Here is a 19355-nt window from a genome sequence, read left to right on the forward strand (position 1 = left end):
AATCAATATGGAAGACTAGAAGATCCAGTATGAGAGTCAGAATTTAAGAGAGTCTTGGGAGATCTACAATGAACAAGCTAGAAGGTTAGAAGCTACAGATAACATTCTGTCAGAATTTCTACACTCATTGGAGAAACTGGCAACCAAGTAACTTTTCAAGTTGCTGTGCAGAAAGTATGAGTCTACAGACTTATCATCAGACTTTTGTTGAAGGGGCTCCACAAAAGTTGCATGCTACTTTGTACAATCAAAGCACTATACAATGAAACCCCTATTCTATACATTCATGCAGTCCAGACCTAAAAAAAACGAAAAACCGAGGAAAATGCAGAATCACGAAAAACATTAAAACTCCTCAAATATGAGGAAAAACACGTGTAATTGGCATTTATGACTAAAAATCATAATCCTCTCCACTACACTGTATAAAATCTGTGTAAGTGAAGGAAATTATATGTAAATACAATACCTATACAATAATTTGTGGTAATGAAGTTCATCAATTCTTAAAAAATCACAGATGTGTAACACCAAGTGAAAACTAGTCACAAAATTGATATTGGAATCTGATTATAATGTAATCAAGTGATTTTCCGACAAGCTATGACCACAAATTATATGTCGAAACACTCTGTTTCGAGAGGTCTTTCCTTCGTGCTCACTCAGAAGAAAGTAAAAACTGATGAACATTGTGAATTAAACCGAAAACTTTGAACTAAATTGAAAGGCATTAGAATCTAACATGTGGCGGTGTGTGTTTTCCTTCTGTAGCCAGTGGCAGTGCAGCATACTCTAATGACGCGAGTGCAGTGACCTCTAGTGTATTGCTTGTAAACTTCTCCTCATTCATTGTCCTGAGTGGATTGATTACATTTCACACTACTTTTTGCAGGAACAAACGTAGTCGTGAAGTAGTGGCGCTATGAAGGCAACCAGAAACTAGGCTATTTGTCAACACCTACAGTGCTAAGTTGACGTTTAGAGACGTGTTAGTCAAAGGAGAATCTCACAGCTGTAGTGAGAACTCTTAATGTGTTTGTGGCTGTCAACATGCGAAATATTTGTAACAAGGAAGAATATGAATGTTATTGCTCATTGTTTCACTCACAGCAATTTGAGCTGTCCTCTTAGGTTCCTGCCTAACCCCACTTAGAAATTGCCAGACACTCAGAAACACACAGAAAATTATTTCTGACAAGGAAGAATATGAATTTTATTATTGTTCATTTCACAGGCAGCAATGTAAGGCTGTCCTCTTAGGTTCATGCCTAACCGCAACATATTTGGAAATAAACACCCAAATATTTATTTTATCCTTCATTCTCTAATCAGACGGAAATGTTAAATTAAAACATACTTGTACTACATTCACAACAAACTCCCAGATTGTGTTAATAATGCTAAGATGGGGGGGGGGGAAAAAAAAAAAAAAAAAAAAAAAAAAAGAAGAAGAAGAAATTCAGGATGCAAGCCTACATCCTTTCGCTCCATAAACCACGACAATATCCATTATGCCAAGGTTTAATCGTATGAATTTTATCTCAAGTTTTGGTTATCCTAATATTTTTTCAAGCCTTGTATCATTGCTGTGTTATTAACGGACATTTAATGATGAGGGTGACGTGTTTGTGATAGATTTTCATTGTGGCCTTGCTTTGAAGCTGCATACTGGGGTGCACACACACTACAAAGTAAATGAATAATCGAAATGCACACAGTTCACGTAGGTGACGCTCACACATGCTCAGGACAGTCGATAGTCCAAAGCCAGTTAATGTCATTGTGACTGCAGAAAGTAGTGTGAAGTCTATTCAACCCAAGCTGAGTGGTCAAAGTGGAATGTTCTGCAGTATTATCAATGCACGTTGTTTGCACTTCTAACTCATCGCTTGCTGTAGTGTAAACACAGCAGATTTCAGGAATGCACAAATATACACATAAGTTTCCCTTCGCATGTGGTTCTGATTTATACTGATAAATATGAAATAAAGTTAAGCCTGCTGTGATTTCAATGTTGCTCCATCCCAGCAATCCATTAGATTTATAACAATCTGTCCGCCATCACAATGCAATAAACATCACTGAGAACTGCAACAAAGACGAACAAGCCATCACATGACTGTTCACTGAACACAACCTGTTAATTATGGTTCTGCACTTAGCAAATGGAGTAGCCATGTTGGCAGCAGTCAGTAGAGGCACAGTACAATGAGTATTGTGTAGACAGGCTCCAAGTAGAACTACTATAAGTAAAATTAATGCATGGTAGTGAAGGGCGTACGAGGTATACCTATATAAATTAAACGTAAGTGGAAGCCGCTGTCACTCCATTTGCTATACACCAATAACATCAGTCATACTTTGGAACAAGCTGCCAAGTAAGCTTGCTGTTTATCACTCTATAGGCTAGAAGCCACTGCATTATCATGATGTCACCATGATGTTACAAATATCTGAGATGTTGTAATTTAGCAGTTTTCAGTTTATTTCACCCTGTAGGCTATAAACTTTCGTTGTATTCAAGGTGAACATAAAATTAAAGAATCCTCAAAACTGCATGTTTTAAGGTGTAGTAGTGTGTTGGGAAGTGGCTCAATTACCTTGTACATCATTAGCAAAAGTGATGATCTTTTCAGTTACGTGCCCTATGCTATTGCTAGTGGCAAAACCCACTTTTTCCTAAAAAGATTTATTATATGATGTAAAATTTTGAAATTTATTTCTTGTCTGTTTATAGATTTGCAATTTGGTTATGTCAGTTGCCATCAATACTTTAAGACTTTTGAATGTTTCGTAGGTTAAGGTCTGTAAACTTGTTACATAGTGAGCTAAAAAAAGTGGGTCCGTCTGGTAGAGAGTGCCTTGTTTTGTTTTAGGATGCAAAAACAAATAAGGTCATATGCACCAATGTCAGAACCGTAGAACACGAAGACAGGAAAGTGGCAGTAGGGATGAGCTCTGACGGGAGGAGAAAAGAATCTCACGCAGGTCTAAAAACCTATCTTTATGCAAAACACCACATGTACACTATTCTACTGAGTACTATAAATTACACAAAATGTCAGCACTCAGAGATGGAAATTTCAAAGGCACATTCTTCACTTTACATACCGTAATGTAAAAGAAAAGTACAATGCAATAGGAGAGCTCATTTTACAAGTGTTAGTGTCATGTGGTGGCTCTGCTGGCTTTTGGGTAAAGTAACAAGTCTCTAGTCAATAAGAGATCACTAGCCAGAAGTGGCAAACATTTTCTTGATTCTGATCAAGTGTATTTTTTGAGAATCAAGAGTTCGAATTTAAAAGGCTGACAATCAATATTGTTGGTGAGTACAGTACATTATCAGAAATATAAGCACAAGAAAAGATGGCAGCTGGGCCTCTTTGTCACATATTGGTCCACTCTGGAGTACTTTGCATCAACTATCCTGTTTTTTCATTGCTGCCACAACCGAACAGTAGTTCTATCGTAATTGTGTGGTGAAGCTATGTGCTGCAAGTTGTGCAGGCAAAGCTGACTGTGGATTATACCAGTATTTCCTCTCTCACGTCTCCCCTCTCCACAACGGCCTAAAATATTCCCTTAACCCCGCCACCACCCGCGGTGCGAACTGTCTTTTGTGTCACTTATAACTCATTCAGTCACATCAAATGTCAATAGGAAGAAAACAGGACATAGTCCAGCAAGACGTCAAGTAAGAACATAGAATCAAGATAAACACTACTAGCAGAAAACGTAAAATTGGGAATTATCAGCACTAATCTTATGATGGGACAACATAATGTTATGGATGCAGCAAGCATTAGCTCTCCAGTACTTTTGTTTTGAACAGTAAGCCTCTTGATATAAAACAATCACCCAATTTCAGACAGATATTTTTAACTTAATGCTAAAACATCTTCAGTTTCACAACATAATACACATCAGGGCTCATACTGCTTCAGAATTATCCACATTTTTACCATATTTAACGTGAGTAGGAAGAACCCTTTTTTCCTCAAATGACAGAAACAGAAATATCATCTGGACATAACCAACCTCTTGATGCATGCGAAGCGCTTCCTCATACTTGCGGAGTTTCCGATAGGTATGTCCCAGATTGTTATACAGTGGCTCCCATCGTGAAGGAATAAGTTCTCCATTTACTACCTTAATTCTTTCCAAAGCTGCAGTGAAATGTTGTTCTGCTGCTGCATAGCTGGAAGAACCAGTCAGAAGAATAAGCTCCAGACACACAATATTGGCACTTGGAAATAAGTAAACTCACTAAATCATGGAAGTGTGACTTATTACGTTTCCAAGTCTGAAACTCTGAACAGCAGCTCCATTTCTTATTCAAAAAATCCAGAAATCACTATGTACTCACTCTTGGTTCTGATAGGCAATTGTACCCATTTCATGTAAAACAAATGGATCTCCCTCCGCAATTTCTGCAGCTTGCTTCAGAAATTTATCGGCTAGCCTAACGTTGTTTGTAAGGCCATTTTCAAGTCCAATATACAAAAGTGGGAGGTGACACCTGCAATGAAAACAACATTAACAGATTTTACAGCTTGCAATTCTGTAGGTCTGTGTGTGTTTCACATTTATTAACAATATTAAAAAATAGATAAAGTTAAATTATGATGTGAATTTTTCTCCACTGCTCTTATGTGTCATATTTCTTTAGGCAATGTTCAGTACCTTCATTTTCTTAAGGTTTCCTGTTAGCACCTGCTGAAAGACGAATTTCTGTTTTTCAGTGCACAACACAGCTTGTTCACTTATCATAATTTTACTTGTTTCTAATGTGTGTGATTTTGTTAAATGGGGACAAACTGCAGGAAATGATCCCTTAGAGTATAAGGTGCAAAAAAGGTGTCATATGCACTTATGGCCTTAAATGTGTTTCAAGGAAGGTACACACGTTTGAAGGTGGAGATAAAAGATATTTAACAGTGTAGGTTTCAATGATTGAAAGCATGCATAAAAAAAAGCCAGACAAGTGGGAACAATCAGCCTGTACTAGTGTTTTAACTTCAAACTCAAGAAGGCATGCATGATGTCAATGATAAAGGGTTGCCATGAAGGCAAGAGCATAAGTGGTGTAAGTGATACAGAGAGTGGAAGTTGTTATGTACAACATTACCACCCCCCTTAGTGTGAAACTAGAATACTAGTACAGACAGAACATTCGCACTTGCCATGTATCTTATCATGTGTGCTCTCAATCATTGAACCTACAATGTCATAGATCTTTTGTCTTCATCTACAAATGGGTGTACATCCTTTGGATCACATTTCCAGTCCACATGATCTTTTTTATCCTTATCCTCACAGGGATCATTTCCCACAGATTGTTCCCATTATACATAATGTCCCAAATCCATTCCCACCCTCCACCCACCGATCTGGAACTCTCCCAGTCACTTTCATGCAACCTCACTCTACAAAATATCCTGCATACTCATAGCTGTCGGTCTTAGACTGCTACCTCTTCCAATGACAACCTGCAAGTGTCTCTAAAACAATCTATTGTCACTTTAACCACCTCCATCCTTATCCACAACTAGTTTCAAATATATCAGGAGGACTGCTATGGACCTTGTCAAACTGTATGACATTCCCCGACTATCACCCCTGCTCCAAGTTTCCTATCTTGGCAAGTGTTCCCACTGTAAAACCTCCCCAATGCACCAACTCACTAAAGCTTACTCATATGTTCACTGTATGTTTTTATACAGGAACGACCACCACTAAACTGCACGAGTGCAGGAATGGACACAGATCTGTGTGCCTTTGAAACATCCAGTAACCATAAGCGAAGTGTGAAATGTTGTGACTCAAGAGACCTGTGACCCACGTATACAACATGGGCCATTAGGATCCTAACACAAAGTTCTAATGTCTCCCCTAACTCCAGAAACTGGAACTCACTCTTCAACACATCCTCATAACCTTTCGCCCACCTGGACTTGACCTTCAGTAACATACTCCCATCTTCCTTTCATTTTTAGGATAGCATTGCTTTATTTATTTACTGAATAATTCATTCTGGTACTAACTTCACCCCTGTACTTGCTGCACCATCTCCACCTTCATCTTTCCCTTCCTCCACTCATCCTCACATCAGATAAGTCCATCTCAATGTACGGTCCTCTTAAACCTTATCCAATCCATACCTTTTTTTTATCCCTGAGGAAGAAACTAACATTTATCGAGTGAAAATAAATTTTTCTACTTTTATATGTCACTATCAGCATTATTTAGAATTTTGTCTCCTGAAGATAAGCATTGTCCAGGCATTCTGACTTCCTGTAATTCTATGGGCAATATACACATATTGTTGAATTGTGTCACAAGGAAAATTCATTCGAGAAAACTACAAAAATTATGAGTGAGAAATCCTGATCAATACTTATTCCTCAGGAGGAGAAAGTTCAGTACTGCCAATGGACACATGTAGAAGTACAGACACTATCCTAGCTCTTGGAACTATTAGTTCTTTCCTTGGACAGGAGAAAGGGATAGGTTGGGGAAGATTAAACTGGAAGGGCATTACTAAGTCCCCAGAATGTGAGTGATCCACTTATGGTATGGACAGAAAGAAACTAAAGTAATTATGTGGGGTCTAGCGTTTTAAAAATTTTCTGCAGTCAAGTCGTATGGAAGGAATGGGGTCATTAGGAGCAATTTAGTATGTCCAGGTGGCCAAGAACTGACAATACCCAACTGTCACAAACACCACACAGTCAAATACGACAGTAGTGGAACTTTCACCTGGAGTGGGTGGATGATGATAGGGTGTTTCGCCTTCAACTCAAGATTAGCTTGGAACTCAACAAGGGTAAAATTTGGGATTTTGGTGATATTTTTCAGGAAGGATTGAAAAGCTATGCTGGAAATGAGGAGTTTCCAGAATGCTTGGAGAGGTTGGATCTGAGGAAGAGAAGGGGGAAGAGGATCCCTTTGGGATATTGGTTGGAACTGTTCTAGGTAGACTTCAATGTTCACTCTGTTGGTTGTAGACTGGTAGAATGTGACATTTCTAGTTGAATGAGAGTACATGTCCAAATGGGACTGAAAATGCAGTTAAGGACATCCAAGAAAACTGTACCGCAGTGCTAAACGCAATGTCAAAAAAGGATTACAATGACTGTTTCAAAAGACTCTTACAATGATTTCAGCTTTGTACTGATTCAGGAAGGAACTATTTCGAATAAATACAACAATTTTGTGAACGTAATCCATGAGTTTTATTTTTCATACCCACGGTCCTATGGGAACTGGGACACACTGTGTAACCATGGGCAATGCTGAGCATTGTTGTACAGAAACCAAATGACCCACTAAACATCTGCAGAAATTTCAAAGTAATGGTTAAACTTCAGTCTATTAGTGACTCATACCCTATTCTCAAGCCAATACAACTGATTTAAAAATTAGCTGGTGGTGTGTACTTTGCCAAACTGAATCTTGAAGTAGCACACTTGCAAATACATCTAAACAAAGACATATGGACATTTGTGGTGATAAATACTACATTTTGTCTCTACTACAAAAGTTACCCTTTGGAACAGCCAGGGCACCAAGTGTATTCTAGCTGTATTTAGAACAATTAATTTAGAGAGCTCCAAACACTTTGAAGTACCTAGATGACATAACTGTCTCAGGCACAAAACCAGAGGAATTCTTACAGAATCTGGAATTTGTTTTCAAAATTCTAAAGCAGCAAATCTGATATGCAACAAAGACATGTACATCTTCTTTCAACATGAAGTGCACTACTTGGGATACATACTGTATGCACACGGCATTAAACCGGTGCCACTGCCGCAAAATACTGACACCATTAACAACCTTCTGGCTCTCAATGACATCAAAGCAATTACATGCTATATTAGGACAAATAAATAATTATAGAAAGGTTTATCCTCATGCAGTTTCCATCAGCGAACCACTGAACAACTTGTTACATAAAGGTATCAAATGGAACTGGAACAGTGAATGCCAATATGCATTTAACAAATTAAAACTATGTTTGTTCGATGCCAAATGTCTTACAACATATCATTTGAACAATAGGCTCACACTTGCTGAAAATGCTACAGACTACAATATAGGTGCTGTTCTTTCACATCACCATCATGGTTTTGACCAAACAATTGTTTTTGTTCCGAAGACTCTGACATTGGCACGAAGGAATTACAGTCAGATCAAGAAAGATGCTTTCACAATTATATTTGCAGTCAAGGACTATATTTATGGATGTCAATTTATCCTCCTCTCAGAGACCACAAACCTTTAAGGCTATTTTTGGATTGAACAATACTGTTTCAACAAGGGAAACAAAACATTTGGAGCATTGGGTGCTACCTTGGTCTAATTGCGACAATGAAATTACGTTAAGGTCTACAGCACAACATGCAAACACAAATCTGCTTTCACGTCTGCCAACAGGGCAAGATAACAAGTTCAACTAACCAGCTGACATCTGTTTTTCAACACGTATCAGTAGTCAAGACACTGTGAAAAATTTCCCAGAAACTCATATTTAACTGCCAAACATTTACCTAAAGATCCTGTTTTGTCTAAGATAAGTATATTCACATAGTCATCTAGTAATAAGAAGCTTCTTAATCAGCTAGAGATTAAATCTTCCTGGAATATGAGGCATGCACTTATAGTTACAAAGGTGTCATCCTGATACATTCGGAATCATGTACAGTATGAGGGGCTATTCCACACCACTTAAATCTAAGGTGCTACACACGCTAGATCCTTGCCATTGGGGCAAAGTTTCAATTTCAATTTATTGCTCGTAACATGCGATTTTACATACATGTGAATTTTCAACTAAGTATAAAGTTTTACAATTACATTTTTTTTTTTAGTTTACGTTATTTCTTATTACATTATAATTCATGAAAAATTCAAGTTATAAGGGCATTTTTGGACAAGCCACTGCTTGATTTGCTTGTTAAAAGTATCCCCTGTCTTAACACGTTATTAAAAACAGCCCCTATCACATAGTGAATTTTCCCTGTTAAAGTTAATCTTCTGTTAAAATGCGCGTCATTTACGACGACGGCCGAGTTTAGGTTCGTTCTGCGCATCTGATGCCGCAAAACACAGTCAACCAATGAACAGAGAACGATGTTGTCAGAGCTCAACTGCGGTGCAGAGCACGGACGCATGTCTTCAGTTTTAGAAACGTTCAGTCATAAATAAAGTAATTGAACAAAAGCAATGTCTTGATAGCAGACTTTCTTTTATAGGAAGTTTGGAAAAAGCATTCTTTATACCAATTGCTTCATATTCTATTAATTAATTAAAACAAAGAAGCAATAAGCCTCCTAATTCAGGTGATAGCAAGGAAAGGTGTTTGTATCATTCTCACTAACCGCTTTTTTGCAATAAAGAACAGTGGTAATTGTTTATTTTCTACTGTACTTCGACAAAACGTGAGTAATTGATAATCATACCAACAGTGTTTGTCGGTATTTTGCTTGATATTTAAAGTCATCCGGGAGATGAATTGAATGACGAGCTGCGTTAGTGTAATGGTTAAAGTGTATGGCTGCTAAGCGAAAGGTTCTGAGTTCAAACCTTGATCGGTGCTTAATATTTTCTTTATTTAAAAACAATATCGAAGTGTCTTACTTCATGAATTTTATTCGTTTGAATGTAATTTTATGAAATTTCTAGTGGCAACTAAAATCGACCATAGGGAAAGTATATGCTATGGACCTTTACCTCTGCAAACTCTTCAAAATTTCGTGTAATGGTTTACTACATCTAATGCTGCACAATAACTGCGTTGAACATTGAAACAAAATTAAGTCATTTATGGGGGGAAGGTATCAGTCAAGAAGATGTGTAGAAATCAAATTTTTGGGCCAAATAGTTTTTGTGAAATCGAATGATAAAGTGTGTCAAAGCAGTCAAAACACCATGTGTCTGCACAGGCGAGCAGTGCATGATGACAAAATTGCACACATCGCGAAATGCGGGGAGCACATCTCTGTAGCAGTGAAAGGGTTAATGCGGTCGTGGTGGCTTTACTTCATAAACTGCGCGCTCCCACCCTAAACGTAAAGAATTTAACTATAACCGTATGGAAGTCTTTTCTATGTTTTGTTTCAGAGTTGTGAATATCCATGTTTCTTTTTGTGATCTTTGAGTCTTCTTTCAATAGCATTATACTTTCTAGTATATACATGGCATAAATATTGTAGGAGTTTGCAAGAAGTTCCTGGTTTTACTTTTGCTATGGTCCTCAAGGCTTGCTTCTGCAGTATGAAGACTCTTTTCATATTAGTTAGGCACGTCCCACCCCACAGTATTATTCCATAAGACAAGAAAGGGTATACTAATCTGTAATATACAGTCCTTAGAGTTTCAGAACTAAGATATGGCAATAATCTTCCTAATAGATACAGACTGGGTGTTATTTTTTTACAGACATAATCAGCTTGCTGCTTCCATGAAAGTCAATCATATATGCATAAACCCAAGAATTTACAATCTGTACAGGTTATTGGAAGCTCTGTACACGTTTTTCGTAGAATTTCATCAATCACAGTATTTTGTTTGTTTGTGCCACTTGGTTTAAAATGAATAATATTTGTTTTTTCTCTCTTTTTTTGTCTCTTTCGAAGTGAACTCTTGCCTTTTCAACAAAGTTATCCATCTCTTCAACTAGGCTGGGCTCACTGTCTGCATAACAGAACCAGATGTATTATCTGCATACATAGTGATCAATTAATTATTGTCAAGAGAACTTGGGAAATGACATTTGAATAGGACTGGGCCAAAAATAGAGCCCTGAGGAACACCAAAATGTATATTTCTTATACTTGACCTTCTCCTCCCCAGTATTTCTCCATTAGCGTATATAATCTCCGTGTCCTGCTGTCTACCCTTCAAATATGTTTCTAGCAATTGCACGAGTTTTCCAGAGACACCACTCTTTGCAACTTTTGATAAGAGCACGCCACGATGTACTCTATCAAAAGCCCTTCAGAGGTCCAGAAATACTCCTGCTGTTTGGGATTTTTCATTTATTTTTTCAAATACATGATGGACAAATTGTATTGCAGCTAATGTGGTACTTCAACCTCTTCTGAAACCATGCTGGAAATCACTTAATATGTCAGCATCATTGCAATGTTCTACGATTTTTTTAAAATATTATTTTCTCTATCAGTTTGGTGAAAGCTGACATTAGGGCAATGGGTCTGTAGTTCTGTATGTGCTTTGTTTTCCCCATTTTTATGTATTGGTTTAGCTACAGGCAGTTTCAACTTGTCAGGGAACGTGTCTTTGAGAACACAGTTTATTAGATGAACTAGTAGTTTCATTAGTTCATGTTTGCATTTCTTCAATAGATACAGAGAAATTACACCTAATCCCGCTATTTTTTGTTTCTGAGCTACAATAAGTTGCAGAATGTCATTTGTGCTCATTGCGGGTACTGTGCTGCTGTTCTGTTTGTTACTGGACTCAAATGTGTGCTGTTTATTCTGTTTCATTAAGACATCATTTTTGACAGTACCTACGAAGTAACTATTAAAAATATTGCTGATTAGTTCATACCAAATGCATTACTAGAGAGCATTGCTACTGGAAAAATATTGACAAAGACACTGAGAAGATGCTGGCTTGCCACTTGTGTCAAAAACAGCATTCAGCTCTGCCTCAACAATATTTTTCATGGCCACAGGCATCAGACCACGTCATTTAAGAATCTGGATTTTCAAGTCACACATGATGAAGCACGTTCAAAAGACAATAAAGGGAGTGCTCTATTGATCTTCCTCTCTCAGCACTGAGCCACTACAAATTATGCACATCTCCAGCACAGAAACTACATCGCAGACTGCACTGTACATTAAAGCCCATTTTTAAGCCATTCATGCATCAACAAGCCAAGCTTCAGCAACAGTCACAACCCAAAATTTTTAAACTGAATGATCCAGTACTCATTTCAATGTATAAGTATAGAAAAAAAACATTGGTACCAGGTATTGCCACAGAGAAGCTCAGCAATGTAATGTTCAAAGTTAAAATGCTCAAATTCGAGTTGCAACCATAAAAATCATTAATGAGTCTTTTAAGAGGTGTTCAAAAAGAAATGAGCCAGAGGCATAATTACAGAAACCAGTACATGCATGTTAGAAGTATTGACCCTGGATGTTGAGACACTTGTCCCACTGTGACACAAGGTGGTGAATGGCTGTCTCATAAAATTCCCAGGGCTGCGACGTTAACCAGTTCTGCATGTACAGCTGGATGTCGTCGTCCAAGTTGAATTGTTTGCCCTTCAAAGCCTTTTTAAGGGGACCAAAAATGGCATAATCACAGGGAGAGAGGCCCGGACTGTATGGAAGGTGACCAAGAACCTCCCATTTGAATTTCTGCAGGAGTGCCGAGACTGTGTTGGCCGTATGAGGCTTCACATTATCGTGGAGCAGAATGACCCCATGGGTAAAATTGCCTGGTGGTTTTGACTTGATCGCTTGGTGAAGGGTGGTTGAGGTTTGCGAGTAATGCTGGGCATTTACTGTTGTCTCGTGCTGCAGGAAGTGAATCAGAAGGAAGGAAGGAATTTTTGGTCCCCTTAAAAAGGCTCCGTGGGGCAAATGATTCAACTCGGACGACTACGTCTAGCTGTACATGTGGAACTGGTTAACATCGCAGCCCTGGAAATTTTATGAGGCAGCCATTCACTGCCTTGTGTCATAGTGGGACAAGTGTCTCAACAGCCAGGATCAATATTTCTAACATACAGGTACTGGTTTCTGTAATTATGCCTCCGGCTCATTTCTTTCTGAATGCCCCTTATACCATACAGAAGAGACATTGAGTAGACTGCTATGCATTTGAGTTTTCAGGGAAAAAGGCCTTCTTCCAAATTAGAAAACGCACACACATCAACCCAAGCACAATTCACAAACACATGAGCCGTTGTCTCCAGCTACAGAGGCCAAACTGTATACAGCGGCTGCGAGAGATGCCATCTGTGGTTGGTGGGGGTAAGGCAAGAGGCTGGGGTGGAGAGAGGGAGGGATATCGGGGTAGGAGTTGGGGAAGGCATACAGCTGCTTGTGGAAGCAGGTAGGGACAGAGTGGGGCTGTTAATCAGGAGTTTGAGAGGCGGAGGTGGGAGGGGAAAAGGAGAGAAGCAGAGGAAGGGAAAAACACTAGTGGGTGCATTGATAGCTTGAACATGAACAGGAAAGGGGACAGGCTAGCAAAGACCATGGGGGTTACAGGAATGGTTATCAAAATGGAAGCTGACGTTCTTTTTCCAATTTTCGTGGTCTAAAAATGTACCTGCAGCTCACATTCAGAAGGCAAATCCTAAGTAAGTTCTGAAATATGGTGCTAGAAGATAATGTAAGTAATTATTTTAACATAGAAGCCATTGTATTAGTGTTTTGAGTACTGAATGTTAATTATTTTTTATCATAAAGGAAATTCAAATTTAATACTACTCGTCTTTGAATTTAGCAGTTTTCAAATATTCATAGCAATAAAAATAAATCTCTTTACATACAAACCATCAAAACCAACGTAAGAAACTTGTGGGAGTTGGAAAGCAAGGTAAGTACAGTTTTACATTTCAACAGGTCCAGCTCCCTTTAGAAGCTGTCAGTACATGTCAAAGTGCATCGAGGCATTTCGCAATGCTGGAAATATTCATGATGTAACAATAAAAAGTGTTTCATTGCCTTATTTAAACTACATATTCATGAGTACAAATGAGTTGCATATTTGAACAGGAGCATCCTTATAAACGAGCTTTTATGAAACCTTGTTACTTCCGAGAGATGTTCCTACCATAGCAGATAATCAATACGAATCATATGTTATCCGCAATGCAAACAATGGGTGAAACTTTCCCACTGCATCAACCCCTCTACTCTAACTTCAATTGTATTTCTTCCACTGATCCCTTGGCCAGCGAGAGCAGTGCTTGCTGCAACACTTGTAGGTGGTACAATTGGGATTCATCCTTTGTTTCAATCTACAGTAGCACTTTTTCAAAGTGCCATGTTTTTGTCTACCATGTGTTCACTTTACTACAAAGCTGAAAAGACAAGTGATGTCTCTCACTCACAAAACATCCAATTGTGCTGCAGGTCAGTAACACAGAATTGGCGAGTGTAACATTAGAGGGTGGAAACAGGAAAGGAACAACTTTGTTTTTTCCAGCAAAAGAAAGACATTTTATGGGCCAAATCATGGACACTCTTCTACATCAGAAGTTGTGCTGGGTGTTTTGTTAGGGAGCAGCGGTGGAAGTGCTTATTTGTGAGTCTAGAAATTATCCAAGTTAAAGCACATAAAGTCGCTTGACATCAAAAAATAAAAAATTTCAAAGGTAGTCACAATTGGGATTTCCGTTTCATGAAACACTGGGGATTTTCTATTTGTTGGCGCACTTCAATTTCACAGGAGGTGTCAGAATGCTACATGGAAAAACTCATCGAATTTCAATGTTTCATATTCGGACAGCACACTGAAAATAACTATCTTCTTGGTAAGACAGGTAGTGCAGATCAAACTCCAGCATCTTTTGACAGGCCAACAAATTACATAGTAGAAGCAAAATGGAACAAAGATGTCAAGATACTGTCCTTAGGAGGTGAAAAGTACCACTTGTCTGTCACGCTTGCTTGCACAGCTAATGGCCGTAAACTGCAACCGTTCATCGTTTTTAAATGCAAAACGTTACCAAAATCCAAAGTACCTCCAAAAAGTGTTATTGTACATGCTAACATAAGTGGCTAGCACACTGAGGACTGTTATTAAAGTGGCTTAAACTTGTAGGGCAATGTCGTCCTAGTGTCTAGCTCGGTTTGACAAACATGCACGAACTAGGTCTTTACATTAAGTATCAATCTATCTTTTCCTATACTAGTGTACTAGATTTGTACACAGGACCTACTGCATCAGCTGCAAAGAGTAATTTAGTTGAAGCTAGGACGGAGGAGGAGGAGGAGCTCAGTGTTTTAACGTCCCGTCGACAACGAGGTCTTAAGAGGTGGAGCAGAAGCTCAAATACAGGAAGGACAGAGAAGGAAAGCACCTGCCTGTGCCTCTTAAATGAACTACTCGGCATTTGCCTTATTAAGTGTTTTAGGCAAAACACGGAAAATCTAAATCAGGATCGCCGGACAAAGTTTTGAACCCTCATCCTCCCACATGCGAGTCCAGTGAGGTAACCATTGTGCTACCCGTGTGGGAGGGTAGAATGTACTTGACTATAATTGCAAGAGGGATGATGTCAATGCTACAGCCATTAGGTTTTTTTTAACAAACCATTGAAGAGCAAACTTAAAATATGTATACATAATGGCTAACGAAAAAAGAAGACGGATATGTAATGCCTACAGGACGTGTTAAGTATGTAAGGTTGTCTCAAGTGTGTGAGAGGGTTGACCAATCTTGGAAAAATATCCCAAATAAAACAGTCCAGCCTCGGATAGTCCTGGCCAACATCAAGCCACTGCAGGACTACAAGAACACAGGAAGTACCATATCCTGCCAAGGATTCTCCTGCACCTGGAACCACTTTCTACAATGACGGCAGCCAGGTCACTCTCTCAACTTCCACCTCTATGTGAGCCAATTTGGGCATTTTCACCTGTCTGTACCTTCCTTTGAAGGGGCAGGAGAAGAGTGGTGTGGAGGAGTGTTGGATGTGTGTGGGATACTGCAACATGGTATGATTCCAAAGATGAAACTGTCAATCTGTCGAAGGTAGTAAGTTTCTGCCAACCGTAACACTACCGAGAACAGCACAACCGAAGCACACCACAAAGTTATAAATCTAAATTGCACAAAAATTTGAATGTAATGATATTTAAAGGCGTGGAACAGTCAACATAAAATTGGCCCAGAAAATGTTAATCAATCTGACTTCTAAAGGCAATACACTTAACGAGTGCACGAAAGCAGATTGTCCAACATTATATGAGGTTTTATACAAATTAATCCATCTTTTTCCTTTTTATCAGTTAATACACAGCAAATTAATTAGTCATCAAGTTTCAGATCCTGCAACTCTAGACTAGTAAAATTAAATCAACTGTCAATTGTTTGTCACTTAAATGTGTTCCATTCTGCAGGCGCACTGGTTGGGAAAATTAAATGTTTTTTGTTAATACACTATATAAAGTATATAGTGCACCATATCCTTCATTTTCTTATGCACTTGAAGGACTGAAAACTTTCTACATAAATCTTCACAACTAGTGCTGCACTCCTTAATTAAAAATTAAGATAACTGTTTTCTTCTAAAATACTATTAAACACATTAAGCAAAAAATGCAATCATAAAATGAGATTTAGGTACCCCTTCATCAGCTGTGATGCCTTGAAATACGCTGCCATAGCCTGATCGTGTTCATTCTCAGTAGCAAAAGAATGACCGTATGCCAGCCATGCTGGACCAAAAAGTTTGTCAAGTGTAGTAGCTTTTGCCAAGTACCTTCGAGCTGGATCACTCTTTCCTGTTGAAAAAAAGGAGAACACATTCTAATATTCTATTTATCATTATGGAAGCTGTTGGTGAAGAACACCACAAATGTTTTTTTTTTTTTTTCATTAATTAAAACACTTAGATGTGAACAACACTGTGCCTTAAGGATCTTATAGAAAAAATTAAATAATGTTCAATGGTATTAAATAATATTGTGGGACGGGACTAAAAATGTTTTATAGTTTAGTTACTTGTATGTTCCAAGAGGCATAATTGCAGCATCTGGTTATGAAGCCAGTTTTACAATTATAAATTGTTTTTCCTCCTCAAGTTAAAGGAGAAAATGTTGAGACATTGAAATGGGGTAAACTTCACTGACGCAAAATTATCACGTCTTATTTCATTTTACAACATACTAGGAAAGTAAGGACTGATGACACACCTTTTGTTGCTTGTGCACTGAAAAAGTTTTTGCAATAAAACAAATATTCAAAACAAATATTCAAAAACATTGAAAACATGGATGGCATTCTCTTACGTAACCCACTTTGAGTAACATATCAAACTGGCTAGTATGCTATTGGTCACTGCTTGCTGCACCCACATATGATGAAGTATATTTTCAAACTGAGCCCTTTTTTTGTATGTAGTGTCTACATAATTTTGTTCCTTGTATTTAAATATTAGTTTGACAGATGCTTAATTCAGCAAGTTTTTTACATTAGAGTAATACTTTATAATTTTCAAACAATGTAAAATCCAGGATGGAATGTAACAATATTATGAAAAGGGAAGTTGCTACTCAGCCATACAGCAGAGATGCTGAGTTGCAGATAGGAACAACAAAAAGACTCTTACAATAAAATCTTTCAGCTGTTAAGGCCTTCATCTCACTCACTCACACACACACACACACACACACACACACACACACACACACACACACACACACACAAACTGCAGTCTCAGGCAACTGAAACCACACTGCAAGCATCAGCACCAGTGCGTGATGGGAGTGGCGACTGGGTGGAGTAAGGAGAAGGTTGGGGTGGGGAGGGAGAGGGATAGTATGGTGGGGGTGGCAGACAGTGAAGAGCTGCAGGTTAAACGGAGGGCAGGAGAGAGGTGAGGAGGAGGGGGGGGGGGGAGTAGCAGAAAAGGAGAAAAATAAAAAGACTGGGTGTGGTGGTGGAATGATGGCTGTGTAGTGCTGGAATGGGAACAGGGAAGAGGCTGCATGTGTGAGGCCAGTGACTATTGAAGGTTGAGGCCAGGAGGGTTACAGAAACATAGGATGTATTGCAGGGAAAGTTCCCACCCATGCAATTCAGAAAAGCTGGTGTTGGTGGGAAGGAGTCATATGGCACAAAACTTTATAAATTTTGATTGTATTAAATGTGAAATAATAGCAAGTATGTAAGCTTGTTCACTGTTAATGTTTGAGTATGTCTCCCACTTCATGGCGTATCATTTGCATGGCTATGCTAGCTTTGTGACAAGTAATTTATGTCAGCTTACCGTAGGTTGTGTGTAAACCACAGATGTGCAGCTGCTGAGTCACCAAGCTTCACATCACAAATTTGAAGAGGGTGCATAATATTTATATGACAAAATGATAACAAATGTTCCTTGAACATAGTATTGTATTACTGTAGACTATAATACGATGAATGGCAGACTATTTTATCCACTGCCACACAAGTATAAATATGTGAAAGAAGAGTGACAATGGAGTGAAGTGCGTGTATTTCACGGCAATTTTGCGAAGACTGCTACTGAAAAGGCAGGCTGAGCAAAGTTAATTTTTATATCTGATACAAACTGTGACTATAGTAACTTAAGCAATACTTTTAAGAATGGTCAAGGGCAACACGTTGAAACCGTCCATGAATTCTTTTTCGTGGGAAGAATAGAACTTAAAAAAATGCACTGTCAAAAATTTAGCTGCTAAGACACAGCGACGTATTATTATTATTATTATTATTTTAATGGTTGAAAATTGCAAAATACATTGCCTGCCAGATGGCTGAAGAAATGTGCACACTTAGTGGAGCCAGAACAGACTGTGCATGCACAACACATTTGGCACCCAGCTTTGGCTGACAGTGCATCGATTAACAGACAAGACGGTACAACCCGAGCATAATTTCTAAAGTGAACTTTCTATTTGTAGTTACTGTGGCAGAATTGTTGACAATTACAGTTCTCTCACAATGAAAACTCATTTAATATCCGAAAACTCATTTAATATCCAGAAATAACCATGGTTACCAGTTTATTTTGTGTAATGTGTGTTAACAATGGAGGATAAAACTTAATTAATATTCACTGTTTTCTCTATATAACCCTGCTAAAAGAATCTCTTTGTACATGTTCCAGAATTTCATAGCAATGTGAAATCCAACTAACTTTCACAATCCTGCAAAGATGAAATGTAGGGAATGTGGTAGCAACTTATACCAAATGTTGTTGTTGTTGTGGTCTTCAGTCCTGAGACAGGTTTGATGCAGCTCTCCATGCTACTCTATCCTGTGCAAGCTGCTTCATCTCCCAGTACCTACTGCAACCTACATCCTTCTGAATCTGCTTAGTGTATTCATCTCTTGGTCTCCCTCTATGATTTTTACCCTCCACGCTGCCCTCCAATACTAAATTGGTGATCCCTTGATGCCTCAGAACATGTCCTACCAACCGATCCCTTCTTCTGGTCAAGTTGTGCCACAAACTTTTCTTCTCCCCAATCCTATTCAATACTTCCTCATTAGTTATGTGATCTACCCATCTAATCTTCAGCATTCTTCTGTAGCACCACATTTCGAAAGCTTCTATTCTCTTCTTGTCCAAACTATTTATCGTCCATGTTTCACTTCCATACATGGCTACA

At 38.5% G+C, this 19355-nt stretch overlaps 1 protein-coding gene across 1 annotated transcript in view; it reads right to left on the reverse strand.

Annotated features, from left to right (window-relative positions):
- LOC126188256 (cell division cycle protein 16 homolog) overlaps nucleotides 1–19355 on the reverse strand; it is a 203730-nt gene that overhangs the window by 40959 nt on the left and 143416 nt on the right. Inside the window, exons 8-10 of the mRNA XM_049929822.1 lie at nucleotides 16346–16502; nucleotides 4367–4519; nucleotides 4039–4198 (exon numbers count right to left, since the gene is read on the reverse strand). Of these exons, the coding sequence (XP_049785779.1) occupies nucleotides 4039–4198; nucleotides 4367–4519; nucleotides 16346–16502 (470 nt within the window). The remainder of the gene's footprint in view (nucleotides 1–4038; nucleotides 4199–4366; nucleotides 4520–16345; nucleotides 16503–19355) is intronic.

Source organism: Schistocerca cancellata, chromosome 5 (assembly GCF_023864275.1).
Source record: "Schistocerca cancellata isolate TAMUIC-IGC-003103 chromosome 5, iqSchCanc2.1, whole genome shotgun sequence".
NCBI classification, from domain to species: Eukaryota; Metazoa; Arthropoda; class Insecta; order Orthoptera; family Acrididae; genus Schistocerca; species Schistocerca cancellata.